This window comes from Loa loa (assembly GCF_000183805.2).
Source record: "Loa loa unplaced genomic scaffold supercont3.15, whole genome shotgun sequence".
Classification (NCBI taxonomy): domain Eukaryota; kingdom Metazoa; phylum Nematoda; class Chromadorea; order Rhabditida; family Onchocercidae; genus Loa; species Loa loa.
Window position 1 is genome coordinate 238,785 of NW_018108195.1, and position 27,744 is coordinate 266,528.

At 35.4% G+C, this 27,744-nt stretch overlaps 8 protein-coding genes and 1 non-coding gene across 11 annotated transcripts; 4 read left to right on the plus strand and 5 right to left on the minus strand.

Annotated features, from left to right (window-relative positions):
• Positions 1–1,483: 1,483 nt before the first annotated feature.
• LOAG_01268 (developmentally regulated GTP binding protein 1) lies at positions 1,484–1,868 on the minus strand (the record flags this gene model as incomplete). Its single annotated transcript, XM_003136807.1, has 2 exons — positions 1,484–1,654; positions 1,830–1,868. The coding sequence occupies 2 exons, from the start codon at positions 1,866–1,868 to the stop codon at positions 1,484–1,486; spliced, it is 210 nt and encodes a 69-aa protein (XP_003136855.1).
• Positions 1,869–2,270: 402 nt separating this feature from the next.
• LOAG_01269 (hypothetical protein) lies at positions 2,271–3,538 on the minus strand. The gene is made up of 2 exons (XM_003136808.2): positions 2,992–3,538; positions 2,271–2,740 (listed from the first exon to the last, which is right to left on the minus strand). The coding sequence occupies exons 1-2, from the start codon at positions 3,122–3,124 to the stop codon at positions 2,691–2,693; spliced, it is 183 nt and encodes a 60-aa protein (XP_003136856.1). The 5' UTR covers positions 3,125–3,538; the 3' UTR covers positions 2,271–2,690.
• A 503-nt stretch (positions 3,539–4,041) lies between these two features.
• LOAG_01270 lies at positions 4,042–6,594 on the minus strand (the record flags this gene model as incomplete). Of its 2 annotated transcripts, XM_020445688.1 has the most annotated exons (8): positions 4,042–4,191; positions 4,389–4,555; positions 4,768–4,923; positions 5,031–5,121; positions 5,340–5,543; positions 5,739–5,918; positions 6,061–6,258; positions 6,363–6,464. In XM_020445688.1, the coding sequence occupies 7 exons, from the start codon at positions 6,462–6,464 to the stop codon at positions 4,404–4,406; spliced, it is 1,083 nt and encodes a 360-aa protein (XP_020307103.1). In that variant the 3' UTR covers positions 4,042–4,191; positions 4,389–4,403. The 2 variants fall into 2 exon arrangements, with proteins under 2 accessions (XP_020307103.1, XP_020303874.1); XM_020445687.1 differs by lacking the exon at positions 4,042–4,191 and having other exon boundaries at positions 4,272–4,555; positions 6,363–6,594.
• Positions 6,595–6,988: 394 nt separating this feature from the next.
• Positions 6,989–8,797, plus strand: LOAG_01271 (hypothetical protein). The gene is made up of 4 exons (XM_003136810.2): positions 6,989–7,160; positions 7,321–7,411; positions 7,622–7,806; positions 8,196–8,797. The coding sequence occupies exons 1-4, from the start codon at positions 7,023–7,025 to the stop codon at positions 8,283–8,285; spliced, it is 504 nt and encodes a 167-aa protein (XP_003136858.1). The 5' UTR covers positions 6,989–7,022; the 3' UTR covers positions 8,286–8,797.
• A 1,289-nt stretch (positions 8,798–10,086) lies between these two features.
• LOAG_20009 lies at positions 10,087–10,159 on the minus strand. The gene has a single exon. It is a non-coding gene; the product is annotated as a tRNA-Val (tRNA).
• Positions 10,160–10,813: 654 nt separating this feature from the next.
• LOAG_01272 (hypothetical protein) lies at positions 10,814–12,894 on the minus strand (the record flags this gene model as incomplete). Its single annotated transcript, XM_003136811.1, has 6 exons — positions 10,814–10,884; positions 11,151–11,245; positions 11,434–11,480; positions 11,593–12,105; positions 12,307–12,375; positions 12,829–12,894. 6 exons carry the CDS (start codon positions 12,892–12,894, stop codon positions 10,814–10,816), a joined length of 861 nt encoding a protein of 286 aa, XP_003136859.1.
• Positions 12,895–13,536: 642 nt separating this feature from the next.
• LOAG_01273 (hypothetical protein) lies at positions 13,537–16,013 on the plus strand (the record flags this gene model as incomplete). Its single annotated transcript, XM_020445689.1, has 7 exons — positions 13,537–13,649; positions 13,947–14,100; positions 14,490–14,600; positions 14,833–14,939; positions 15,155–15,271; positions 15,648–15,769; positions 15,853–16,013. 7 exons carry the CDS (start codon positions 13,537–13,539, stop codon positions 16,011–16,013), a joined length of 885 nt encoding a protein of 294 aa, XP_020303875.1.
• Positions 16,014–17,235: 1,222 nt separating this feature from the next.
• On the plus strand, positions 17,236–21,297 carry LOAG_01274 (the record flags this gene model as incomplete). Of its 2 annotated transcripts, none has more annotated exons than XM_020445690.1 (9): positions 17,236–17,444; positions 18,330–18,537; positions 18,854–18,933; positions 19,492–19,672; positions 19,930–20,052; positions 20,126–20,235; positions 20,468–20,558; positions 20,907–21,041; positions 21,184–21,297. In XM_020445690.1, exons 2-9 carry the CDS (start codon positions 18,346–18,348, stop codon positions 21,295–21,297), a joined length of 1,026 nt encoding a protein of 341 aa, XP_020303876.1. In that variant the 5' UTR covers positions 17,236–17,444; positions 18,330–18,345. The 2 variants fall into 2 exon arrangements, with proteins under 2 accessions (XP_020303876.1, XP_020307104.1); XM_020445691.1 differs by having other exon boundaries at positions 17,424–17,450.
• A 2,762-nt stretch (positions 21,298–24,059) lies between these two features.
• Positions 24,060–27,423, plus strand: LOAG_01275 (CK1/CK1/CK1-A protein kinase). The gene is made up of 8 exons (XM_003136814.2): positions 24,060–24,226; positions 24,355–24,434; positions 24,955–25,135; positions 25,972–26,094; positions 26,220–26,329; positions 26,431–26,521; positions 26,627–26,761; positions 27,067–27,423. Exons 1-8 carry the CDS (start codon positions 24,074–24,076, stop codon positions 27,187–27,189), a joined length of 996 nt encoding a protein of 331 aa, XP_003136862.1. The 5' UTR covers positions 24,060–24,073; the 3' UTR covers positions 27,190–27,423.
• The last annotated feature ends 321 nt before the right edge of the window (positions 27,424–27,744 follow it).

Consider the following 27,744-nt stretch of genomic DNA (forward strand, 5'->3'; position numbering starts at 1 on the left):
TATATATATATATATATATATATATATATATATATATATATATATATATATATATATATATATACATATATATATCATTTCATGATGACACAGCAAGAGTACAAATGTGCGAAGCACAGATTCAATCTTTCATTTTTTTGTAAATTTTTCCCTCCTTTTCATTTCATAGCAGCAAAAAGTTGAAATGATAGGAACTACGTCAAACCACTTTTATTTTTTAACAAATTATAACTAAGGATTTAATATTTGCTCCTGGGAAGACACGTCGTTAACGGAAACAAACTAAGCGTTTTCTGGGCCTTCCAAATTGACCATTTCTCAGATTATTTAAAAAGATGAAACTTTGTAATTTGCAATTTAAACAATAAATTTGGAAAAAGTCCGTTAAACACGAATGGAAACCTTCGAAAAGTTGTTTGCTTCTGAATTCCATGATCAGTCTTCCAAATCCTAACTTTATATTATATACATAATGGAAATTTTGCTCAGATAAATAATGAAAAGTTTACTTGCTCTCTGTCAGAAATGACCACGAAATAAGAGATGAGGGAAAAAAATGATTGGAAATTTGAAAATTAGGATCCAAACAATATTTCATAAAATTTAGCCTTGAGAAATATGGCCAAATAAAAATGAAATCAGTCTTTGATTGTGTAGTTATATGTATTCTTTATATTCCAATCACTTAATCATTATCATTCTTTGAATAGTGTCCGTGCTTTAAAGAATGCTTCAATAAAGTTGCTAATGTCACAAATAATATGTGATATGATCTACCAATAAAAACTTTGCATAATATCTGTGTGGGTTTGTTTTATGATGAGATATTAAAGTAAACTTGAATAAATTGCTCGACAAGGGAAAATACAAAACAAAGCTTAACTTTACAATAAATGAACTTAAAATTTCTAAAAAAAATTTTAAAGAAATCCATAAAAAGCAATATCAAAAGGAAAGCTGTTGGAAAAATGTGCTAAAAAATTTATCCAGTTTATTATTAGACCTTAACTTTAAAAAAAAAGATGTAATGGATGAGTAGATTAAATGTGTTGAAGATTTATAAAGCTGACATTTTAACAGTATTTTAGTTGCAATGATATTGATTCATGCTGATAAAAGCTGATAGTGACTAAGGAAACTACAAAAATTTTCCAGAAAAAAAATCGATGGTACTAAATGGTGTGAACAAACGATTTCCATAATATCTTATCCGAGCAATATTAAAATACTTAAGCTGTAATTATTTGTTATTTTGTGAACGTTGTGAAGAGGCAACTGTGGTGTATTAGGGTTAAACAGAAATTAAGCAGCGGTCATGAGCGTTAAATACAAAGATTCGGTTACAATTGAAATATTGCTATAACAAATACCGTTATTTTGATATAAAGAACAATGCCTTACCAGCTACCGGTAACCTCTAATATATTGGTGATTTTATTTCTTTTCTGTTAAACACAATCACAAAAATAGAAAAAAAAAGAAACTAACCCACAAATCCAATTCGTGCGTCGCCCGTTTTAGCAACATCAAAGCCTTCGCTTGAGCTACCACTCCCACCTTTTGGTGTTATCAATTCCCGCCGCAACTTCGCTATACGTGCTTTTAGCATACCCAAATGACCCATCGTGGCTTTGTTTTTTTGCGTGCGACCCATCTAAAACAGAATGAGATACTTCACAAGACCCTCTTCTCGGCTTTATAATACTTACTTTACCAAATTCCAGACGTGAATCACTCGCAAAAATTCTGAAAATATCTTCCATGATTATAAGAATTCACACAATGAACAATCTAAATTTATACACCAAATTTAATCAACTTATCATTACCTCGGCTTCGATTTCTGCAATTTTTGCCAAAATCGACATCTTGATTGAAATGGTTACTTACTGGATAAAAATGATTGTCTGAAACATATTAAAGTTTTGCAATGAAGAAGCCATCCCTGGAAGTCACGACATCATATGCATAGCTTGCAATATATCCCACTCGCTCAAGTTTTTCGTCAGCACCGTTATTTCGTCATTTAGATGCCTTTTCGAAAATGCTATTCTCACATCCTCAAAGTTCTAAATTACTTGGCCGTGAGAAAAATAAGATCTATGCTATTGAAAATGATCGGTGAATTTTCTCTCCAACAAACTGTCACTTCTAACAATCATGAAGCAGTATCATAAGCCAGAAAAATGAATTAGCAAAATCTCCTTTTTACTGACTCCAAAATAACACTTCAAAATACCAAAGAGAGACAATTCTGCATATTGCACTACCTAATTTTATTTTCTTGAATGCCACCAAACACGATAAGACTGGAAGGATATGCAACTCCTACGTTGATAATCCACGTGAACTACAGTGTTAATTTCGTTCTCAACACGGCTTTCGAAAATTCAGATGTATTTCCCATGTGTTCACTACATTCGAAAATGATAAAAAAATTAGGTTTGAGGAAGAAATTTTATATGAACAACAACCATAACAGGGCATTCAAAAGGTATTAAAAAAATGACACTGGAAAAACACGTACATGTGGCGGGAAACCATCTCTCAGATCATGAAATTATAGAAATAATCTAAAAGCTCAAAACTGAAAATAAAACGTAACTAGACAATCATCTCAAAAATAATAAATCTCTAGAGAAGATAGTAAATTTGCCAAATCACATATCCAATTGAGTGTTCTATTGAATTCATATGCAGATCCAGTCCCAACCAAGCACCAAGGCACAGAAATGAGCTCCTGAAATTTGCTTTTCAAGACGGATGGGGAAGTGAATGCAGAGTTCATATAACTTGAAGACCTAAAGAAACCTGAACTTTCCTAAAACATTCCCAGCGCAAAATCTTGATTTTTTTTACCAAGCTATATCTCAGATAAAGCAATAGAACGGAAACTCTTGAAAGACGCTCATTTATTCTCATTGCAGACACAATTAACTTAAATCCAAGTATGGTTCTATTGATGATGAAAATTCTAAACTCATTACATACCAAGTTCCAAAGTAACCGGAATTAACAGAAAACGTAGAGCATCATTTCTAGTTTCTAACTGCGCTCGTCGGCGTTCTTCCACTTGTTGCATAGCAGCATCACCACCGACTTCGAGTTCACGTGGTACAAACATTTCTATTAACTTCGTAGTCGAAGGCTGAAAACAATATAAAAACAGGCATTAGTTAGTAAAAACAAAGCATTTAATCATTGGAAAACGTACACTGTCCCGTTCTTAAAACGAGGTCTGCGTCTTCAGGAATGGGTGTATGTGTCTTCAAGAATGGAACATAGACGCAACCAAAATACGGTGGAACAGTTTTCTGTGAACATGAACAGTAATCTACATTACACATCTCCTGATTCAAAATTTAGACTTTTTCTGATTTAACACTAAGTTACTTTGGATGTGAAGTAACTGAAGATGTGCTCTTTTTCTTCAAACTCAAATGGCGGAAATACAAGCTCCAACTGATTCAGAAACAGGTCTTGTAGAATTATTTGAAATGTAAACAAGACATTCCGAATAATACCAATTAATCAACTAACAGGCAACATTAATGACCAGATAGAGCAGCAAGAAGTGAAATGTGTGAATGTGAGAGCTAGTAATGTTGCTGGATTTTTTGAAGCGCATGTGAATGAATGAAACATCAATCATATCAATGATTCATTATAGGTTTCATTTCTTGTTCATGATAACATCTTTGCTATGTTTATTTATCCGTACTGCTTATGCAACAAGAACTTAGTGTTGGGATTCATAGTCCAAAATAACTTCTGTCAGACCATACAGCTCTCACCAACGATAAAGATCTGTAAGAGACAATGCCTTTCCCCCTCCATTTAGACAAGATCTGTAAGATGCAGTTAAATGACACCATATAGTACCGGCAGTTAACGATTTTTTAAATTAATTCCAAAGACAAACAAAACATTCTGAGCAATCACTCCCTCCACCTTCACAATATCCGATAATCAATCCTGTGAAAAATAAAGCGAGAACGATAATAGGTAATCACGACCCCAATTATTGCTAAAGAAAAATGAGCAGACTACAGAACTTTATTCATAAACGATTAAAAGTATTTTTTCGTCTTTTCAAATTCCCCGAATCTTCTTCAACTCATCATATGGGTGTTTACGCACTTTGAAGTGATTTCTGATCAGTGTTAGCATTCCTGCGAATGCAAATATTACCTGAAATATAATACGAAATCAAGTTGTTAGTCATCATAAACCTAATGATCTGCACTTAAATTATAATAAGCATGAACCATCGAGAAGTGACTGAATATCAATGTCATAATAAAAACTTATCATACTGCTGATATCATTATCCCAAGATTCCAGAAATAACGAAGCATTCAATTTAAAGAAATTGTAAACCAACAAACCATTTATATGTTGTTTCAATCCTTCAATATTAGTTCATGAAATATTGTGGGACACTGAATACTACTTGTGAAAGGGAATAGTGAATGGTCTTCTACATTTCTAGTAGCAAATTTAAAGACACTGTTCTCGTAAATAAAACAATTTCTCACTGAAAGTCCGTTTTCGCCTGAAAAGTGTCGAGTAACAAAAATAGCCAAGTGATTCAAACCTTGAAAAAATCATCGACAGCCTATTTGGGTGGATTAGAACAGAATTTGATTACAAGAGGAACGTGAAAATTTTCAGCATTTTTCAGAAAGGTAATCTAGGTTATATAGTCGTTGTGCACTTCGCTGCCATCGGATCAAGATGCATCACATGACTACTGTCAAACTCTACCTGCACAAGCTAAGAATTGATCCATAGTCTCTTGATTTCTTATTGTATTTGCTAGCAGACAAAACGGACCAGTTTTGATTTCTTTTGTAAATGCAACAAGAAGTTTTCTGATGGTACGGACGAGTGGTTTTATTGTCAGTGTGTCGTAAACGACATCTAAAAAGTTAATTTCATTTCAAATATTGAGTCGATTAATAGTGAATGCACGCCTAATAACACAACAAAACCTTTTTCAAAACTTTTAGCTAATGTAAAATCTGAACCTGCCGCAAAGATAACATCTGGTACAACAGGAATATTTTCCACATTTACGGTTTCCCATTCAAGAAAAATAACGTTAAATATGTCACAATTCTGAAAAAAGATGCTTTTTAAATCTTCATCTAATTTTTTTTAGTATGAATAACCGAACATTAATCGTGAATGGTCGGTAGTACTTCAAACTGTTATTTCATTCTTCAAACACATCAGATGCATACTATAGAGTGGAAGTGAAGAATATAATTCAACATACTAGTATATTGTCATTATTACTCGAGCACTTCTACTCTCAATATTTTGAAGTAACATACCTCTGAAAAATTTGACCAAATATTATCGCGGATTACATTCAATACATCAACACATCCGTCAGAAAGTGTAATGCTTTTGGTAAAACCAGAAGCAGCAAGTGCAATACCAAGAAGTCCACAACCGGCACCTAGTTCTAAAATATTACGTCCGCTAATATAATCACGACCGTGTTTCAACAAATAATTCGCTAGATCACATGATGCCTGCAAGCAAGAAACATCGCAAGCTAGAAACAACTTGGCTTATTTTTCCAGTGTTTTTGTTCTTCGGCCACTACTTTCTCACTTATCTTTTTTTATTTCATATTTCTTTTTCTTTTTCATTAAAGCGAACCATCACTGGCCTTAAAAATCTATCAAACGTGACCTAATAGGATTTTAAAAGTAAACAGAAAATACCTGCCAACAAGAAAGGCCAGTAGTTCCTTGTGATAACTGATAACGGTTCTCTTGCACAATGATGTACTTCGAGAAATATTCATCGAAATAAACTCTATCTACATGTGCTGTTTTGTCCATAATAGAATTAGTCAAACAACTGTACAACTGCCAGCCAATTTCAGCATGTCGTATTTCCAGCTGAATATAAAAAAGACTTTTCATTTATTTCGAAATTCGATGCAAATACATGGAGAAGATTATGAGAAAAAATAGCACGGTAAATGAATCCGAGTAATACTTACATTCTCCCTAACAAAAATCCCGATGAAATGCAACATACTTGTTCAACGATATATTTCAAAGCATTATGATTTGACTTCCGAAAGTGACACTTTCTGACGTGAGACGATATGGTACAAAGGATATCACCAAGAATTTGTTGCTGCGATGAGTCCTCGCAGAATGAGACTATCTTATCCAGCAGCATATGACTAACAGTAGCAGAAGCAAAGTATTCGCGCACAAATTGCGCTACTTCCTAAAATTATTGAATAGACAGCAAGAAAAGGAGGATAACATCAAGTCCATTAATCATTCAAGTAAGTTATCCTGAGGTAACACGGATAAGGAAATTATTTATACCTTTCTTGCCGACTGTCCAGAAACCTCCGAAAGAGTAGGAAATTTGCACGGATGTCCCTTAAGAAAGATTATATAGTCATCAGCAGAATGTCCATCATCCATAAAGCTCGAAATGCAAAAATTCCGACCTTCTTGAAAATGGTGAATAATCCGGTTGGTATCAAGCTCACTTACTGCTTTCACTTGAAGATTAACAAATTGTCTTACTGAGACACAGGTTGTGCAATGAATGTATCCTAAAAGACAGCAAAGGAGGCATCGTTTCGTCACTTTGATGGAACATGTCTGTTGAGTTTGTTGATACGAGGGGGCGACAGTGATTTCCGGGATTTTCTGAAATTTGATAAATAATTTTTAGCGTTAGTGGGCTCTTCCTTACTTCCCTTTTTGAAACAAAAATTTGGCCAATTAAATTTAGTAACAGGGAAGTATTAAGACGTATCAAGTCTCATTTCATTTCATTTTATCGCAGATTTTTGTACCTTTTGCATACCTATCTACTGGCTAATTTTCAATACTTATCTGAAGAGCCAGCGAAGAAAAAATATTAGATTGTACACATAGTCAGGCAGTTTATCGATGTCATTCTCTTTCTCTCTCTCTGATAACTTACCAGTTTAACTCACAGCTACGAACCGAAACGATTAGTTGCTGTCAATTATGGCTAATGTCGTCGGGTTTCAATGTACGGCAGCATCTCAACAAACGATCAGCGAATATTCACGGCGTGAATTGCAGGAAGCATTTTCAAAATGTGATCCAAGAGGCACTGGAACAACATCCATCAAAAATCTCAAGGTTAACTTTATGTTTTTTTTACAGTTATCGTATCATTATCGATCCTTTGGAATGGAAAATAGTTCTTCTGGAAATGAAAGTGTGTTAATCGGACTTCAATCAGGTTCGAAATTATTAATGAAAATGGCTACTACTGTGGAAGGAAACCTTACCATTTCAGACTATTCTCCGATCGCTTGGTTTCGAACCACGAAATGATGAAATACGAGTTTTAACAGCAAAAATTGAAGAAAATGGAAAACGGCAAAAAGGTACTTTGTGTTTGTGTCAATGATGTAATGCGTAGGTTTAAAATTTAAAGGGTGTGGTACTTCTCTATCTGTAAGCGAGAATAGAAAAGCATTCCTTGCCCTCTTCTCTCATCTAGTTCGGAAAATTTTAATAATGGCGAAATACTTTGATGTTTTTCGAAAGACTTCTTCAAGTGTGCCGGGTTTGCAGTGTTGATTTTGCTATTCCAGATAAAGTTACATTTAAAGAGCTGAGTAATCTGTTGAGCGAAAAGTTGGATGAACGTAATGGGATTAAAGAAATGCATGCTGCTTTTGAATTGTTTGATTCTGATTCCAAAGGGTATATCACAATTGATGATTTGCGAAGAGTTGCTGAAGAACTGGGTGAAACAATAGCAGAAAACCAACTAAAAGTAAGTTAACCCGACCCTGCAATCAGGAAGTCGCTTCAGTTTTCTATCTGGTGATAATCTTCCAGTATTTTTTTTTAGAATTTCTTTTTCACTGTAGTTAGAAGCGAAATGCTTGTCTGCGCTTTGAAAAGTGCACTTCTTGTAAGATCCAAATTATAACGTTTTATAATAAGCAGCCTTGATATTACTCGTCTTAATTTTCATTTGTTACTGAAAGAATATTATTAATCGTTCTTCATACTCCAAGGTGATTACTTAGGTACTAAATGTTGACATGTGGATGTTACTGACATGCATAATCACGTATTGGTGAGATTTCTTACTGTTCGTTTGGCAAGCAGACCAATCTGTTCAAACTCTTCCTCTTCTTCAAATCCTATATTTTATAGGAAATGATTTTGGAAGCTGATACCCGTGGTAATGGTAATGTTTGCGAAGATGATTTTTATACTGTAATGAAGAAAACGTCACTCTATTAACCGACTCCTGGTGAATTTTGCAGGTTGATTTGAATCAACTAACTTTTTCATTCACTATTCCTAAAATTTAAATGTTGTGATCTTTTCTGTCATCACTACTGTATTAAAGCACTAAAATAACTTATCTTGCGTTTATCCATAATACTCTGAAGTCATTGCGTTATCAGATCCAAGCAGTCAACGTATTATGCTTTACTGTTCACTCAAATCTCAAGATAGATTCTACCTATTTAACTTTCTTTCAGCATAGTGATTAACGGTACTGAAACGTTCCCTACCAGCTTGGCTGACTTTTTTGAATTCATTTCATTTTCTTATGTTCATCTCTATTCTTGGTAGGCGTTCATACCTTCCAAAACTTTTCCAATATTCCTAAAAACTGTATTCAATTTTTACTGTATATAGTGTATGTATTATTTCTTTATAACGGTTTTTCTTTGGCAAGTTTTTTAATTTTCCTATGTTTCTGATTTTATTCTAGCACCACTGTGTACTTTAAGATAAAAATTCTCACTTCAAAAGTTCTGTTCTTATAAGCTTAAAGGGACTATGAGTCACGCACGAGTGAAAATTGTGTGTAATTGTTCTTGCGAAAAAATTCAAGATGGATTTAATGCAAAAATTTCCAGTCATTTGGCAGGGATATTCGTTTGACTGGGATATGATCACTTATCAGAGCAATGTTAACATAAAGCTCATTTAAACTTTGTTTTAGTTGATGTAGAGGCTCGAGGGTCCACCAGTATACTTTTCGGTCAAAACCAGGAGCTGCTTAATTTCAAATCGTCAAGATGAGTTGTGAAACATTGTGAAAATTTTTAATTTAGAGATAAAATTTTCTGTGAAGTAGGATAAAAGCATGGAAACAGTTAAGGCGGATCTAATTGTTATTTAATAAAAGAAGAAAATGAAGCCCGAGAAGGCTTAACGAACTCATGATTTACTTGGAATTATGATAATGTCCCAGTCTTCTCAGCATTTTTGTAAATTCTTGAAAATGTTAGACTATTTAATGTTGACTTCTTTTTTCCGTGTAAAATATTCATGAATATGCCCACAGACATGCTTGAAATGTATTTCAGTGATTTGCGGAAATCACATAAAAAAATTTGATAAAAGTGAACTCTCAGATGGTGAAGGAAAAACATTATGACTCGGCTTTGTCCTTCTAATATTTCCTAAAAACGTTTAAGAACGTTTTGAAGGAATATTTAGAAAAAATGGGATACACAATATGGCTCAAGAGATTAGAAAAAACATTTGCGCTAAAACATCCTTTATGGTCACTACTACCACTTCAGATTAAGCGGACCTACACAAACCAGGATAAGGTGTGATTGACTAATCTGTTTATCCTATTCCAGCCAATTCGCATGCTGCACACAAATCCTGACATTTTTTCGAGAGCCTGTCGATTGCGATAGTAACAGAATGACTGCGATAATGAGAATTATAACATCATTTGTCGGGAATAGTGACTCTCAGCTTAATCATTATGACAGTTTTTTAATTAATTTTCGAAGCCTGACTAAAATCCTAGTTAAATTGCGGATTTAAATCATTCACTGGCGAGTATTTTTCGACTTGATCCCAATGATAGTTTCAGATCTGAAAGTGTCAGTCACTTGTTCGATGTAAAGTATTTGTAGATCAATAAGAATGTCTTACAGTCAAGAACCTAGCAACCAGATATTGTCGTCACTTGAAATCTTCTGGGAGTTAGTTTCTTGTTCATGTGTTCCACCATCTATCAAGCAAGAAAACGCGACGTCCTCATCATAATCGACATGATGAGACAGCTAGGTCTTGGCCGGGATCGAACCGGCGACCTTCTGCGTGTGAAGCAGACGTGATAACCACTACACCACAAGACCATGGCAAGATAACAGATGTGTGATTTTACAAACGGGGAGAAACTCCGGTAAAGTTAGAGGATGAGGTATATGTTCCCTACAGATATGAGTTGATGGTACATTTTTGTACCGACTAATTCCAGTCGTTGAAACTTGCTAACAAGTATTAGTTGAAATTACGGCACCAACTAGCTGGTACCGTATGTATTGCCATTTATCCAGGAGAACAATTAAGATCATGTACTGTATTCTAGAGAAAGTCCCACTTATGAATTGGAAGAGATATTCTTTCTCTTATATCTACTATACTGCACGATGTGATCTTATTGTCATTCTTCTGTAGGACTCGTACATAAGTGGCTATCCTCAATAAAGGATGTCAAGCTATACCAATTAGCCTTTTCGAGAAGTAAGCTTTCCGAAGCAATTTTTATTGATGGGAGGTTATATATATACATATAGGCATATATATGATGTCTGTGAAGCAAGTAACCTAAATCAGTTTCCCTTCGCTTTTTTCCATTAATCGTTCATACCTTCTTTTTGCCTGGAATTTTAAATACAGATAAACTAGTTGCTGGTAGTTGGGTAACCCGATATTTTCAGCTATTCTCCACAGATCTTCGTCAGATATTTTATTACAGCGGAAACAGGGAATAATTGAAGAATTTCTACTTAAAGTTTTGCCAGGCTCCGTCCAAGCAGATCATGATTTGTTATTACAGTTAGTGGCCGTAAAGGATTATCTGAAACATACCTCTTTTGGATCCTTTCTTTTTCTTACCTGCAAAAGTAAGATTACTTACTGGGAATACATGTAAAGGAGTTTAAAACTGAATCATTTTTAACCAATATGCAAATGAAATTTACATAAATTTTTGCCTTTAAGTTTTATCACATGTTAATAATTTAATATTTTAATCGAAAAACAAATTAGTCGCTCCATTCCGATTAATTTCGGAAGTTGAAAAAAAAAAACTCAGTAAAAAGAAAAAAAAAAGAGAATTCCTACTTTTCTTCTTCTTCTTCGGCTTATCTTTATCTTTGGATTCTACAGATGGAGCGCTGGAATCTGTTAGCAACGTCCCATCCATTGTCATCGTCCCGCTGCAATTAAATTTATTTCTTTCAGCACTGTCTATTAACATAAGCATTTGAAGATTATCAAATATCATTTTAAATCATGATTCCATTAAATACGTAATGAATAATGAATGGGAAAATGGGAAATTTTGACTTATTAATCAACATATTGGTAGGTAGTTTGTGTTTAACGGAAACAAAGTAGATAAAACCTCTGTGAACTGCTTGCTGATACAACCGGCTTAGATAACATCAATTCCTGAAATTCAGGAATAATGAAGCACAGAATCATGAATTTCCAATCCCTTAATATGAATTTCAAGTTTTTTTTTTGAATTTTAAGTTTGATTTTTTTAGGAAATCATTTTTACCTTTGCGGTATGCGTATCAGCTGGCGACATAGTCGGAACTTCTGGTGTCTTTGCAGTTTGTGCATCAGTTGTCGGTGATATAATCGGAATTTCTGGTTGAGGCGGTTTTTCCGATATTTCTGGTGGTTCAGACTCCGTAGATGTTGGGATAGACGATGGAGATGGTAGCGATAGAGATCCTGGGGGAGGTTCAGCAGAAACGGGTGGAGATGAGGATGGAGGCGGTTTAGGTGCTGGCGATAAGGACGGTAACGGTGGCTGTTCGGTTGCTGGCAGTGAGGACGCTGGCTGTGACTGTTCGGGTGTTGGCGATGAAGACAGTGGTGGTGGCTGTTCGGGTGTTGGAGATGAAGATGGTGACGGTGGCGGTGGGAGGGGTGACAATGACGGTGGCGGTTCAGATGATAACGATGGAGTTGGTGGCGGTGGCGGTGGCGGTGGAGGTAGAGATGAGAGTGGTGGAAGTGATGGTTCAGCAGGTGGAGCTGGTTCTTCGGATTCCTGTGGTGTGGCCTACAGAAAAAAAAATGTTAAATTGTTATGACTGGAGAAGGAGCAATGTCCTTCTTGTCTTTAACTGCATTTTTCCAAAAGGCTCAGGAGCTGGAGACAAAAATCGAACAACTAAGCGGCCATGATCGAAGTGAGCGTCTGCTTAATAAGTATGGGAAGGAGTAAAGTCGCTTAGTGACAATTTAATAAGCGTTATATAACTGCCTTTTGCGTTCCAGTGGTAGGTGGTTCGGCACTCTCTGGCTTGATTGCATCAGCCTCGCGTCGAAGCTGAAATCATTCAAATTCAGAAGTTGTGAAATACGTTTATCGTCAGATATTGACTGGAGCACTGAAGTCAGCGTTCAGAGAGCTTATGAATTGATAATTAGAGCAAGAAGTTATTCATGCTGCAACAACGGATTGCATCTCCATCCTACTGTCATTCATCTCTCGAATGAAGTCCTACGTCAGAACACTTTCTTAAAAGAGGCTCAATTGTACCATTTCATTTAACTATTGGCGAGATTGACTATGGTCTTTCAGGGACTGCCTCGTCATATCATCTAGAAACTGCCTGCCAATTCTGCTATCCAAGAAGTCGATAGCAACTTCCAACAGGGCATCTACATGAAAAAAAAAAGGTTATAAGAAATATGAAAGCGTCAATGCTCGTCTAAAGTTAGAGCCTAGGTAATTGTTGAAACAAGCCTGATAGAACCAAAGACAGTTCATTGAGCCTACCTTAGCGAAATTAAAATACGCGAAAGCCGCAATAAGCAGCAGAACAAAAATTGCAACCACTGACATTTTGTTACGAGCAATTATCACAAACAACTGTCTTGGCTATTAAAAGTATTCAGAATAACTAGCGGTAGAACTCTCCGAACAATATTTATAGGTTAATTGACAATTTCGGAATGCAAACTTCAATGGTTTCTTATAAGTATTCAAATTCTACTTCTTACACAAAGTGTTTCTTCCACATATAGTACTGCTTTTTCATCAGTCTTTATGTTGGACGTCTTCATTTGGCGTTTCACTCCAGAAGGTTGCACATCAAGTTTCTGATACTTCACTCCCGGAAAATGTTCATAAAGCCTCTGGCGTATTTTACAACCAATTTTAAGTTCAGCTTTTTGTTAGTCTTTGCTCAAAAGAAATCAACTGTGTTAAACTTCGATACTCACATAAAAAGGCATTCCTGCTAGGCTGTTCCGGAAGAGTAAATTATTTCTTGCTCATCTCCTTGGCCATCTTTTGTCAGTACAATGAAAAAGTAGCCCAGACGTCCCAGCTATGCTCACCGTGGGACTAACTTTTCTCTCTTCCACTTTCCTACTGTGAAATAATCATCTAGAATCAAACGTACATAAATCCTCATCTCCTAAATACCTTTAGATAAAAGAGCGAGCAGGTGTAAAAATAGTGTAGCGGTGGTGAGAGAGGCAGATGGAGAAGACTGAAGAAAGAGAACTGCGATGGAGAAGGGATGTCCGGAACTTTTCTCGAAAATTTCTTGGCTCTTTTAAAAGTACTGGAATGTCTTGGCGTGTGAGGGTCAGGTTTGTTCTTTTAGGTTTTCGGGCTGGAGATTTATTCAGTTAACTTTCATCACTACTTCATCCATTACTTCTCTTTTTCCTCTTCAATCATTCGAATTGATTTCTGTGGGATAACCGATGATAATTTGTATGAGTATTATAATTTACTCTAACTATTTCCTCTGAATCACATTTAAAATCCAAACTATTTATTATTCTTATTGTTTCATATCGATCATTTCCGATCGCTTATGTGAAACTTCAGTTATTCCATGTCATGATATTCCCAATGAAACAAACATCCTTCATTTTTGTCAGATCGATGACAGCACCATCATCGGGTGCTTATCTGAATCCATTTACAAACGGTAACATTTGTGGGAATCCTTATTCGATAGACTTACCACATCAGAGCCAATCGAACCATTACTGCTTCGGAGAGAATGTGTCATCGAACGTAATTACAGATACGGTATTTTCGATTTTTACATCTTCTGTAGAATTCAACATGTTTCTTTGCTAGGAATTTTTCTGAATATTATTTAAAGCGTTTGCGATACTTTTACTAATCTCAAATATCGTTCAAAGGCGCAGACCTAGGAACCACATTGTTTAATTCTTTAGAAGTAGATGCTCACCGAGAGAATTCTACCGGATGAATCAGAATTAATGGAACCTCCCCTGTAATATCCTTATGATTAAAGTTTAAACGTGACATATTCAGTGTGGCTAACTGTTTGATTCGCTGATATTAGCACGTGGGTGGGGAGGAGCATGTGCATTTCGCATTGCCTCATATCCACTTTATGTCCTTTTGTATTATATCCTTCTTTCCTCTAATCTGTGTTACATCATTTTCAGGTCGAAATGGAGATTAATGAAGAGTATGAAACAGAATTCGAAAAGAATTGTGCAGACGTACATGTTGGAAATTTTAAAAATATTTCTCGAAAACGTCGTTCTCTTTACGGAGTAGGTCTTCTTCGAAATGTAATTGCATATTGTTGATAAATAGTTGGATTCGTTATTTGTAACTAAACATTTTTTGTCGTCGTATAGTTGTCTTGTCGAAGGATAATTCGGTTCGAAATACTTAGGTTCATCTAATGTTTAGCCACATAGTAATGTGTGCTGTAAACAAGAATTATTAGTGAGGGAAAAATTACCAATGAAATGGTATGTAGAAGTCAACAATTGTTTACAGAATGATGCTCCACTGTGTAAGCGAAGAATGGAAAAAGTTAGTGCTCGTTTAGAAAATTTCCACATATCGAGCGATCCTGACCCATCAGTGCTAGATTCTAAAGATAGGTATCTGTTTTTCAGTGTAATTTTTCTCCTACCGTACGCAATTGCATTGTTCATACAAATTTTCCAGAGCCTTCTGCAAAAGTTGTTGTTGTCACTCGACGTCAGCCTTGTCTGTTCAACGCCTTTAGAAATTGTTCTCAGTCTAACCTTGATGTTCTCTGAATACTACCAATGTTTTCCAGACAACATCTCTTATTTATTTGTCCATGATTTAGCGACTCAGAAGACACTGGTGAGGAAGATATTGAGAAAGATGCAGTGTTGGTTCTAGACGAGAGGCTACGGAAGTATATCGAGCATGAACTTAAAGCGCCACCTATTACTATTAACAAGTGCGTTTTTCACTGTGTTGCCAATCTGTTTGCAAAACTCCATTTTCTTTTTTTAAGACAAGTGCATTTTCGTAGGCCTTATTCTTGGCAGCACGATCTGTTTTTGCTCTCAATATCGGATGAATTTACAGACTAAGTTATTGCATGTACCGATTCATATCTTCCTATTTTGAGGTGGTCCATTTCATTCTTTACTTCGTTTTTAAGTCACTGAGTGCAACCATTACTTAGGTTCAGAAGCTTTCATTAAAAACATGTATGACTAGTCGTAGTGCAGGCTTCTAAATCGACTACATTTCCACATTTATTTATTTATTTTTTAAATCAGATTCCCAAAAATTCGGAACTATTTAAATTTTCGAATCTGTTTTTTCAGTCCTTTATCGATGGCCTTAGTACCTTATGTGCCGCCCATATCCTATGATAATCCAGCAATGATTGGACGGATCAAAGAAATTGATACTGAACATGCGGTAGGATACGTGTCTAACGATAATGGTAAAAGTTGATTCGGATTTTAAGTACAAAATTTTTGGATATTAAAATATTGCTTTGGGCATACATACTATTTTTATTTTTAGGTTTTGTTACTTTCCCGGATGATACATGCACAATAGATTCGGGAAATTACTCGAGTGAGACGACTGCTCAAAGCACTAAATTGCCGTCTTCTATAATGAACGTCACGGAAATACACACTTATGTGCTGGATGATGCTATTATGGAGATCGATAGTTTATAGATGGATTGTTTTCTTGTTTTCCTGTTCATATCAGCCACAAATTAGCCGATTTTGTCGATAATTACAAGGATGCATTTTTTTCACAGTGAGATTAATTCTTTTAGTACTACTGAATTTTATGTATTCCATGTTAGTTAGATTTTTAATCGAATTATATCTTTTCTTTGTTTGTTCAAAATAAACTTGGGAATATAGAAGTAGATTTTCTTTGTTAGCAGATAAAGGAGTTGTTTCCTCCGCAAATCTGTTTTCCAAGGGTGGGTTTCAAAGATCAAGGATTGGAGAAGTTATTTAGTGCTAAGTTTATTTCACTTCATGATGTTTGGAAGTGTCATCTTTTTTAAAAAGTTGTGTAAGGTTTTTTTCACGTCTTTTCGATCTAGTTTTATGCGTTTTTCTCCCGGTTTTTGTTTGTTTTCTTGTTAAATTATGGGAAATCATTTATGCCTCACTATAAAGTTTGTGGCCTTCTTTTTTCCTTTTTCAATTTATTGGGAAATAGAGTCCAGTTTGTACGATTTTCCTCATTCACTCTACGTATAACTATCTTTTTCTTCGCTGTCCAGTCAATTTATAAGAGTTAGCTTCAGCTGTATCTGTTTCCATTGTATGACACAGCACACACATATCAATGGTATTTGAAATTATGAATGTTTGTTGCTATTCTTTCACTTCTCAAGCATCTTGATATAACGTATGCGGTCAGTGATAGGTTATGTGGATTTGCTTATCAGAGTTTTTCATTGACCAAGCAGATTTCTTTAAATCTTTCAAAAATATTTAGAACCCTATTAGTTTAAATTATCATGAAGTCATTTCGGAGTTTCTGTGTCGTTTTGAAAAATCATTGTTTGCTAAATTTTTGCATGCATGGAGCGGTGGTCTAAATCGTCTTGGAAAGCGAGATGTTTTTATAATATTTGTTCTTGATTCGGGACGGGAATATTAATTTGGAGCAGTAGAAATTGCGAGAAATTAATTCCTCTCTGGTCCAAGGAAACGCATATATGTTTATTGTGTACTTCGGGTGAAATATTAGAGTTACTGGGAACTTGAAATAAATTTAAACACTTGATTTGATTATTTGAAAAGAGACTTGCTCTTTTTACGATTGTTTTTTAGTTCTTTGTGAAATTCTCCACTTGAAGCCGATAACTTTCGTATAATATGTTAGGGAATGATTTTAATGCTACCATATCTGGGTTGTACTGTCTATTAAAGGTTGGCCGACGACGTTGTACTGTCTGTTAAAGGTTGGCCGACGACGTTGTACTGTCTATTAAAGGTTGGCCGACGACGCATCTTCGAGAATTTCGACAATTCCTTTCGATTTTGTAATAGATAAATGTCAAGAAGTGGTTGCTGCTAGCACCAGAATCCAGAGTGGTTTATCGTGTGAAGATTATGAAGGGAGGACTCAGTCTACAAACAGTAATGGTTAAAGTTTCATTCTACTTTTTTGGTACTTGTAATGATCAGGAAATTCTCACTAGTCGCACTGATAGCATAATTTTGCTCTCATCAAATTTAAGTTTTGATTTTTTGTAAACGGATTATTATTGAGAGCTCTCTTTTAAGATATTTCCTACGAAGAGGCAAAGATCTCATTTATATTTCCTGATTGAAATTACCAGTCTAATAATTTTGATAATATGATTCCATGCTGATAGTACTATCTTAACTTTCCCATGTATTCGAAAAAGATTGAATTGTTCGCTACTTCTGGGTGAATAGTGCCTTCGTGACATTTGTTAGAAGATAAGGATTCCATCTTGAGGCTATGAACATGACATTAAATGAGGCCGAAATTCTACCCTTACGACATGACCTGCTCAGGGAGGTAGTAATAATTTATCTGCAGTGGATTTGTTACCAGGTTCCCTCACAATCGCTCTTCACTTCTAGTCTTATTTGCTCAGAAATAACTTTAGCTAAAATTTTAGGAGCAAAGAAAGATAGAAAGGAAATCTGCGCAATGAACGTGTGTAGTTGAAATTTTGTAGTTGTAGTTGAAATTTTCTCTGAAATTCTTTCTCAGTAAAAAAGAGGTTTCTTTCAAAAGAAAACTTGTGGGGTATTTATAAAAATGTGTGCTATCGTCTCAACAAGATATTTCGGGTTAAATATTCTAAATGAACCAAAGGAAACTCAAGGATCTGTTTCTCCATGTGGACATTTCTGTTCCATCAATTACTTATTCTGTAGGGATAGTGCTTTGTCTCCGATTTGCTCTACTTCATTGGGGGAAGATAAAGTGACATCATTTCGTTCTGGTGAAAAACTATTAACCATGAAATTACTTCACATCTTTGGCAGGCAAAGGAAGGTAGTAATGGCAATAGCAGCGGCGACTTCTAACTTACCGCAAACTGCTGCGGGAATAACGATTACTCTAGACGATCGTGTCATTGCCTCCAAGTATAAACTGCATCGGAAAATTGGTGCCGGGTCTTTTGGAGATATTTATCTGGCTGTCGTTATTGCTACTGGAGAAGAAGTAGCTGTGAAGCTTGAATCTACCAAGGTTTTTTCCAAATTTTTTAGAATCACAAAGATTAAAAGTGTTCGTTGATGTATTGTATCATTTTACTGAGAAAAGTTCTGATATAAGATTATTCAGAGGTCAGAGATAAGCAAGAAATAGTATTAAAATCTAGGGACCAAAACTGCTGTATTGTCTTTCGCCCCCGAAGCTTTCAAAGAAGCTTTGATTTAGTTTGAATAGTTTATTGAAGAGTTAAGTAGTTATTCCAAAGAAAGGTTGTCAATAATTATTAAACTTCTTCCACTGTCATTTAGGTAATATTTTCATTCTAACACCGATAGAAAAATGTTTGCAGGCTCGTCATCCACAACTCCTCTATGAAAGCCGAATTTATAAAATTTTGCGCGGAGGTTTTGGTTTCCCTCGATTACGATGGTAAGGAACATTTGCATGTCCCCTAAGTAACGTTTTGCAGAATGAATATGTATATTGGGCGAAATTTCTTTGTACCCATAGAAATTTCATCATTAGGCTGTTTCTCACTTCATCATGTATTTATTGCACGACTTTTTTTTTGGTTAGTGAAAGTAATTGCTTGCTACGGAAATAAACTGCAATAACAGAAATAAATGAAGAAAGCAGTGGCAAAAACAGCAGAAACCATATTTCAGCCCTGTGTCACTACGATTAGGCGATAACATCTCAGTTGAAACATTTCAGCACTGCGAAAAAATTTTGTGATAATATAACCTTCTTGCTTGGCAGTGTTTGTTTGAGAAGCCAACATTTCTTTCTATTTTTGTAGAGAATGCAAAAGTTTCAGTCGCAAGTGGGTTGGAATTGATTGAGAGTATACGGAACTTGAAATTAGTTAATTACGTCTTATAAATGAAGCATATACTGAAATGTTAATCTGGATAGAAGAAATTTTCTCGTTTTGCTTAAGAAGTTTAGAATGATACGTAAAAACACCTGTTATTTTTGGTTATGCAGGTATGGCAGTGAGAATAATTACAACCTATTAGTAATGGATTTATTGGGTCCGTCTCTTGAAGATCTGTTTAATTATTGTAATCGCCGATTCACAATGAAGACTGTTCTGATGCTCGCTAATGAAATGATAGGACGTATCCAGTTTGTACACACCAAAAATTTCATACATCGGGACATAAAGGTTTTTTAACTTATTTTCTTTTCCCTTGCTTTTTGTTTGTTTGCTAAGGACGTATATAAAGATTTAGATTATCGTGATAAATGTCAGATAGTCCGACTGACGATATGTTTCTTAACGAGAAAGCCCTAACTGATATGTGCAATCGCTATGGTTTGGTTTTAGTTTGCTATTCATTATTACGTATAGGACGGACGATGTCTTTCACTGAAGAATCTGTATACTTTACCACTTCGTGTTATAGATACATATATTTTCAGCCCGACAATTTCTTAATGGGTAGTGGTCGCTACTATAACAAAGTATTTTTGATTGACTTCGGCTTAGCGAAGAAATATCGCGATTCCCACACTCGTGCACATATTCCTTATTGCGAAAACAAGGTTGGTGTGGTGAAAATTACTTTGCTGAATTTCAGTTATTTTTGTTTCCTTGACAGAGAGAAGTTAGTTTCAGAATCTGACGGGGACAGCACGTTATGCATCCATTAATGCCCATCTTGGAATTGAACAGTCACGAAGGGACGATTTAGAATCTCTCGGCTATGTACTTATGTATTTCAACAGGTTTGCATTAATTGCTTCGAAAACGATGTCCAAAAGTTTGTTGAAGTAACTACTATTAGAATTCGTAGTGTTTTTTCGTCCATTTTTTTCAGGTTCAAAGCTCTTAAGATTACTTATACCTTTTAGCCTTAGTTTCTGTTAATAAAACCGAAAAAAAACCTGATTTTCTCGTCCATCCTCATATTCCTCATTCAGTTCATATAATAATTATGAATCATCTCCATTTCTTCAGGGGTTCTTTGCCATGGCAAGGATTAAAAGCAGTAACGAAAAAGCAGAAATACGAGAAAATATGTGAAAAGAAAATGGCTACGTCCATTGAGGCAGTTGTCTATTTTAATTTACATCATTGTTCCTTACTCCCATGATATGTTACCTAACATCTTATTATAGTGCGGGAATAATAGTTGATAAGTAATATCAAAATTGAGCAGTTTCTTAAAGTTGAAGGGCTCGAATCATTGATGACTTCCCAGTAGGTAAATTAAGCAAACTGATATTCATCACTAACTTTCTTTAAAAAGTTACATCGTTATGACTTGAAATAAATCTGATTGGAATATGTATTTCACGAACGACCTAGTTGCTTTTTGATCCTGATGTTTAATTTTTAACATAGTAAAGAATTAAAATATCGCGGAATATTCTGAGACTTCTGAATTGTTTTTTAGCTTCTTTGCAAAAGCTTTCCAACCGAATTTGCGATGTATTTTCATCATTGCCATGGATTACGCTTTGATGAAGCTCCGGATTATGTGTATCTTACACGGCTATTTCGCAATTTGTTTGACAAACTAAATTATCAAGTAAGTGATATCGGGCATTGTTTCACATTCCGTCCTTTTTTGTGTCTTCATTTCTAAGTGCTTTTTTCGTCATTTTTATTCGGAAAAATGAGATTTTTCTCCTAATTATCAACAGACAGTCCGCCTTCGTCGTTTATTTCAGTACGATTTCGCATATGATTGGAAAACATTCAAGCAGAAGACAGTACAGAATACGATTTCTTCGGCTCATTTTGCAAACGGGTCGCCGAAGAAGAGTATACAAGCGGGGAAATAGCAGACAATTTAAAAAATTGGACTCAGCTGATTTGCAAGATATATTTCTGTTGAATTTTCTCTTCAGTTTTTGTCATCGTATTGTTTTTCCGACTAAATTCATGCTAATTTTAAGTGCTTAAGGATCAAGTTTCTATGTGTTTTGTATTTAATTTTTCAAGAAGTCATGTGATGGGTTAACTATATTTGTTTGTTAAGAATGCCTTTCTGAAATTTGGCGTCGATCCAAGCAACATTGAAGTTGAAAACCTGTACCAGTTAAACAAACAAAAAGAAAAAAAATTTAACTCTGTACTGCAAGGAAATAGTACAATATGGAATGAAAGGAGATTACAAAATCTGCATGTAGCAATAGGTATTTCTCTGAAACTTTAGGTGTTTCTCTAAAGTGTTGGATGTCTCATGAGTTTCTGCTTAACTGATTAATCCTTTGCAATGAACTACGTTGTAGCAGAATTATCAATTACGGTTGTTGAACAGTTTTGGGCACCAAGTTCTTTATGTTATATTATCTTTCTCTACCTCGGCTTTTTGTTGATCACTTTATATGGACCAGAAAGTAGTGATGATTACGATCTTTGTTTTATCATTTATCTCATTCATTTTACGGGCGTGCTTTCAAAATGTATTGCTTTTTGTCATTCTCTGACCACAGATTCAGTCTCTGTATTCTCCTACATAACCACTGTCCGGAATTTCGCTCACAAGAATATAAATCGAAGTTGTACTGGGAATAATAACTTTTCGTAAAAGATAATCCAAAATTATAAATAAACAAAGATTAGAATGGATAATCTCACTGTTTTCTCACTGATCATTTTTATTGATTCAGACTTCATGACTGTATTTCTTTATAGAACATATATTCATAAAAGAGCAAAAAACGAGAAATTTTCTTTGTGTATTACTTACAACCATCCTTTCTTTGATTGGAGTTGCAAATTTGAACTTGTCCAAATATCTCTAGATTTACCATACTTGTAAAATCTGCCACAGACAAAATGGAAGGCCTTTCTGCGTGCAACCGAACGGCATAACCATGAGATATAATCCTCTGCGAATATGCACAGACTTTGCATTAAGCCTATTAATGATTCTAGAAGTAATTCTGTTGCGCAATTTTTCCGAGGTGTCCCATGCGCTCACTTGAGTAGCCAATGTTACTGTTCGCATCTGATGAAGCAACTATAAATTTTTACAATACCTACGAACTGGAGGCTATATTGAGGTTATGAAAATGCCAGGTATAGATGTCGAGGACGGCTCTGAATGATGTGAAAAAATCAGAAAGTAGTGAGGCGGATAGCTTACATTCTTGCACCTAATATCTTATTGCCATTGGGAATCGTGAAATGTATGCGAATGGCCTCTGTGAATAAAAAGGAACCTTACTGCTTAGCACCTCCCGTTATAAAAATTAGAGCTTGTTCGATTCCAGAGTAGCTCGAGTGCGCTGTAGACTGACACTCACCCTGCTATGTTAGTATCGGCACTTATTGCAAGTACATCAAGCTTGGATGAAGCATATTAAAGTCAGAAATCTCATTGCTTATCAGCCGAGGAATAAACTTATCAGTCATAGTAAGCTGCACTTCCTTTGGTGGCACGACAGGATGACGAGAATGCAGAAGACATCCTGTAATCCTGCCACTGCAAAGCTGAAAAGGGAGAAATTTAGACATCGATTTTAATTCAGTAAATCCATCGTAGTAGGACGGATATACCCGAAGAGTGCCGGTAGACCAGAGATTGAACTTTTTCCCCTCCCCCGAAACATCGCGACACCTTCTATGTTTCCACTGCTCGTTGCATGCTACGCTGCGCTGCGGTTGCGTTGCGCGTTAAGAATTGTCGATGTTATTGAGTTGGTTGTGTTACAGTTTGGGATCTTTGGAGTGGTTGGGAGAGTAAGTCGTGGGAAATTCAGATCGGAGCGCTGTCGTTACTTGGTGGATAATGTGAATCGTAATACTGCGTCATAGAAGAATTGAGGAGATACATTGTTTGTATAGCTTCAATTATCCTTTTCATCGATTTTTTATAGAGAATATCTGATTTTGATACTTATAAGAAAGGCATCTTTCTTGACTGTGTGACTAATTGACGTTGCTATTAGTGAGAGGGAGTTGCCCTTTATAACTTTTTAAGTGAGATTAATAAGTTTCGAAATTTCCATAACTTTGATCTTTTTTGAACTGTAAGAAGAAAGGGAATAGATGAGGCAGATAGTTGATGTCCAAAACATTTTTACTGTGAAATACAGAAATAGGTATGTTCCTGCATGTTATGCATAAAGATAGTGAGCGTTACAATACTGCAATAGATTTTTATTTCTCAATACGAGGAAGGATAGACCACAATCTTCTTTACCTAGCACTTTTTTTAGTTGTTACTTTTTTCCCTGTGTATAAGGTAAGATATGGTTTTCTTTTTAGCTAGGAGCTCGTACTACTGCCAAGTTAGATGATTGAGCGATATTTTTCATGAAGATATATGGAGTGATGATTAGAAATTTACATTGTGGGTAAGCTAACTGCATCAAGATCACTAATATGAACTTTCCTGAAATTCTCACAGGTCAAATACAAAAAAAAAAACAAGTTTTTTACGTCGAATAAAATTATTTAAAGTTTAGATCCACTTATCATGGGAGTTTTGTTAGATTTTTAGCGCCTTGAAATCGGTAAGATCTTGACTTTCATGTGTAATGCAAAAATGATTTCCGCCTGGAATGCATTCGGGTTTAGACAAAAATTTGAACCATTTTAGGCCCGAAAATGGCGGGCGTTGCTACCAATTCACGTGATTTCATTGTTGCAACAAAATATAAACTAATCCGCAAGATAGGTTCCGGCTCGTTTGGTGACATATATTTGGCTATAAACATCACGAATGGTGAAGAAGTTGCTGTTAAAATGGAATCTAGCAAGGTTGTTTAAAATTACCTGTACTAGATTTAAGTACGGCATTGGAGAACAATGATATCTTTCAAAAAAGTGTGGGTTTAAAAAGAAAATTTCTGGAATTTCGAAGGTTTTTTAAAAAAAGCAATTTGCAGGCTCGTCATCCACAGCTGCTTTACGAAAGCAAAGTATATAAAATTCTGCAGGGTGGAGTTGGTATACCACATATACGATGGTAGGCTCTTTGTTTTGTCTTAGTTATGTTGGGTGCGTATTATATTTTTACGGAATTTAAATATCAAGGCAGTAAAAGTCGATACTTTATTTTGTATACCTTTGTTTCATTTTTTTTAAATAATAATTCCTCGTGAAATTATGTTATTGCTATCACCTAATGAGAAGTGATCAGAAATTGGTTATCCTATTTCACTTATTTTAGTATACTATAGAATCTTTCCTAGTTCTTTGGAAAATTACTGTTATATCTACACCAGTTGGTGAGGCACTTAATAGTAACCATCAGTATTAGAATCTGTTGCGTAAATATTCTTTCAGTCAATATTGCGAGAATGCTTTGATATTAAAATTATATTGATGCTAGTGGATTGTTTGATTCGAGGAAGCATATTTCGAAATTCAATTTCTTGAAATGTCAAGACAAATTTTGAGTGAAAACTTGATGGTTTCCCATTTCGAGGTCTTATTTTTAGAACAGCTTATCGACCTTTGGGAGGTATTTCTATCACAGTTTTTAGGTACGGTACGGAACGGGAATACAATGTTCTGGTGATGGACTTATTAGGTCCTTCATTAGAGGACCTTTTCAACTTTTGCAGCCGTCGTTTTACTATGAAAACCGTGCTAATGCTAGCGGATCAAATGATTGGACGCATTGAATATGTTCATGTTAAAAACTTCATTCATAGGGACATCAAGGCAAGTTACTGGAGATATTCGATCAATTTTGGTCTGCTTTTTTTACGAGAGATCTCTTTCAGTGAGCGTTTATTTCTGAAGAGTCAGAACAATAGCGTCTTTTGTGCTTCTGACCGAAATTGCGGGTGAGCAAAAATATTACAGGACGTTTTGATCTTAGCAAAATAAAAATAGAAAAAGCGGATGAGCATGAAGTTGTTGAGTTAATTTTATCATCATGGCCAGGCTTTGGGAAGAACTCTATCCACGCTTGTTTCAAACGCTACAAATGTGGGTATATTTTTCCAACCTACACGGTAAATTTTTTTAACTGAGGCTAACTTCTAAGTAACTAGTAGCTGTGCTGATGTGGAACTGGCTTCACCTTTTACTCGGAGATTAGTAAGCGAGTTCCATCTGCCCGAGTTTGAGGTTGGAGTTGTCCTTCTTCTGAGATGATTACCGGGTAGCTAGCGAGCCCATCCATCTTGTCCGTGGACACACTTCGTCTGATCTTTGGTTGATATCTTTTTGGCATGGGAGACCCTACCGGAGACATATGCCATCATTAGCATAGCTTGGAACTTCATTAAGACACGCAACTTTCTTTCTTGCAACAAACGGAAAAGTTAGTTACCTTAACATACCTATAAATACCATCTTGAAATGTTACTCTCGGTGGAAGTATGAATTCTAGGTTGTTTAATAGACCTTTCTTGTGGCGGAAGTTAATTGCCTTAACTATCGAGACGATAAGGCGCTGATTTGAAACTATGTAATCATCTAGGACCTTTTAATCGTTATATTTGTTAGTTATATTAGTTTTGTTAGAATAGTTCTTATTTGTGTGATTTCAGCCTGATAATTTCATGATGGGTATAGGACGACATTGCAATAAATTATTTTTAATTGATTTCGGTTTGGCTAAAAAATATCGCGACTCACGTACGCGAGCACATATCCCGTATCGAGAAGATAAGGTACAGAATTATAATTCGAGAAGATGCAGGAATTCTTTATTGAAAATATTTTTTGACCAAACTTTCATTATTTTATATTTTCTGTCTAAAAAGGGATAGTTGAATCAACCGAATGATAAATTCAGAATTTGACGGGAACAGCTCGATATGCATCAATCAATGCACATTTGGGGATTGAGCAGTCACGACGAGATGATATGGAATCGCTTGGATATGTTCTGATGTATTTCAATAAGTTAGTTAAGATTCAAATCTGTATAACGCTTTTCTTTGATTACCGAATGTTGTTAAAAGAACTATTTGTTGAAATCAAAAGTTTCAAAACTGTTTTTCTAGAGGAACACTTCCATGGCAAGGCTTGAAAGCTGCAACAAAGAAACAAAAGTATGAAAAAATCAGCGAAAAGAAAATGTCTACACCCGTTGAGGTAAATACACAGTGGTTATATGTTCGACAAATTATTTGACTATTGCATCTTCACACCAACGAATTAATTGGATAAAGGAGATCTAAGTATTTCTGTTAGTTGTAGGTATTATGCAAAGGATTTCCGGCCGAATTTGCAATGTATTTAAATTATACTCGCGGTCTGCGATTCGATGAAGCACCGGATTACATGTATTTACGGCAGTTGTTCCGCATTTTGTTTAGAACTTTGAATCATCAGGTAATTAAAAGATTTAAGTTTCTCTTACAAAACTGCCTGCAAAGGCAGAATACATAGAATGGCTTTTATGCAATAAAATGGAATGCAGCAAAAATACAGTAGAATGGGGTACACTGGGAATACAGTAGAATGATTTTTCTCTAGGTTGTGATTATTGAAAGTCTTTCCTGCTTTGAAGTCTATTGTATGATTTCATATTTTCTAAGGGTGAAGAACGATTCAACCTTCGTCCTTTTCTGAGAAATGGAATTATTTTTATCTCAACGACTGAATTGAAATCGAATACAAAGCGTCATTATTTGCAGTATGATTATACATTTGATTGGACGATGCTGAAACAGAAAGCGGCGCAGCATACAGCAGCAACACTTGCATTGGCTGGTTCGGGACAAGGTGGCGCGCAATCGGGCACTGCTCCGGGTGTCTGAGAGAAAACGTGTCAATTGCTGGAAGCACCACAATTATTGCAAATGTCCAGTTATTGATTGAAAAGTGTTTTCACATGATTTTATCTAAAGTTCTCGCAGAAGTTCTGTCGTTTTTTCTCCTAGTGTTTCATTGCTAGAATCAAGAGTAACATCTGATGATTTTATAAAGATATCACTCCAATAATTTCAGGAGCACAGAATGTAAGTACTTCCAGAAAATTAGGACCAATCTGTAAATTTGATTCTGCGAGTGCAGTGATGGTCAGACTTCTGTTGACTTGTTGAGGGATTGCTTCAACTGGATGTATTACAATTTTATAAGAGACTTTTATTTGTTCAAAGGCTTAAATTAGATTTTCTGCTTGGTACAAAGTGGCGTTTTCGGTTGAGCTACAGATATCACTTATTTAAGACATGTACAATGTGATGATTAGCTTAGGTAACAACTCAAAATTTCTTTTGTAACAAGAATTAAATTTGATCTAAAAAAATTTATTGAATATCATGATCATGTACAGAATGTGTGTGCTTCCATTATATAACCAGCGTCAAGAA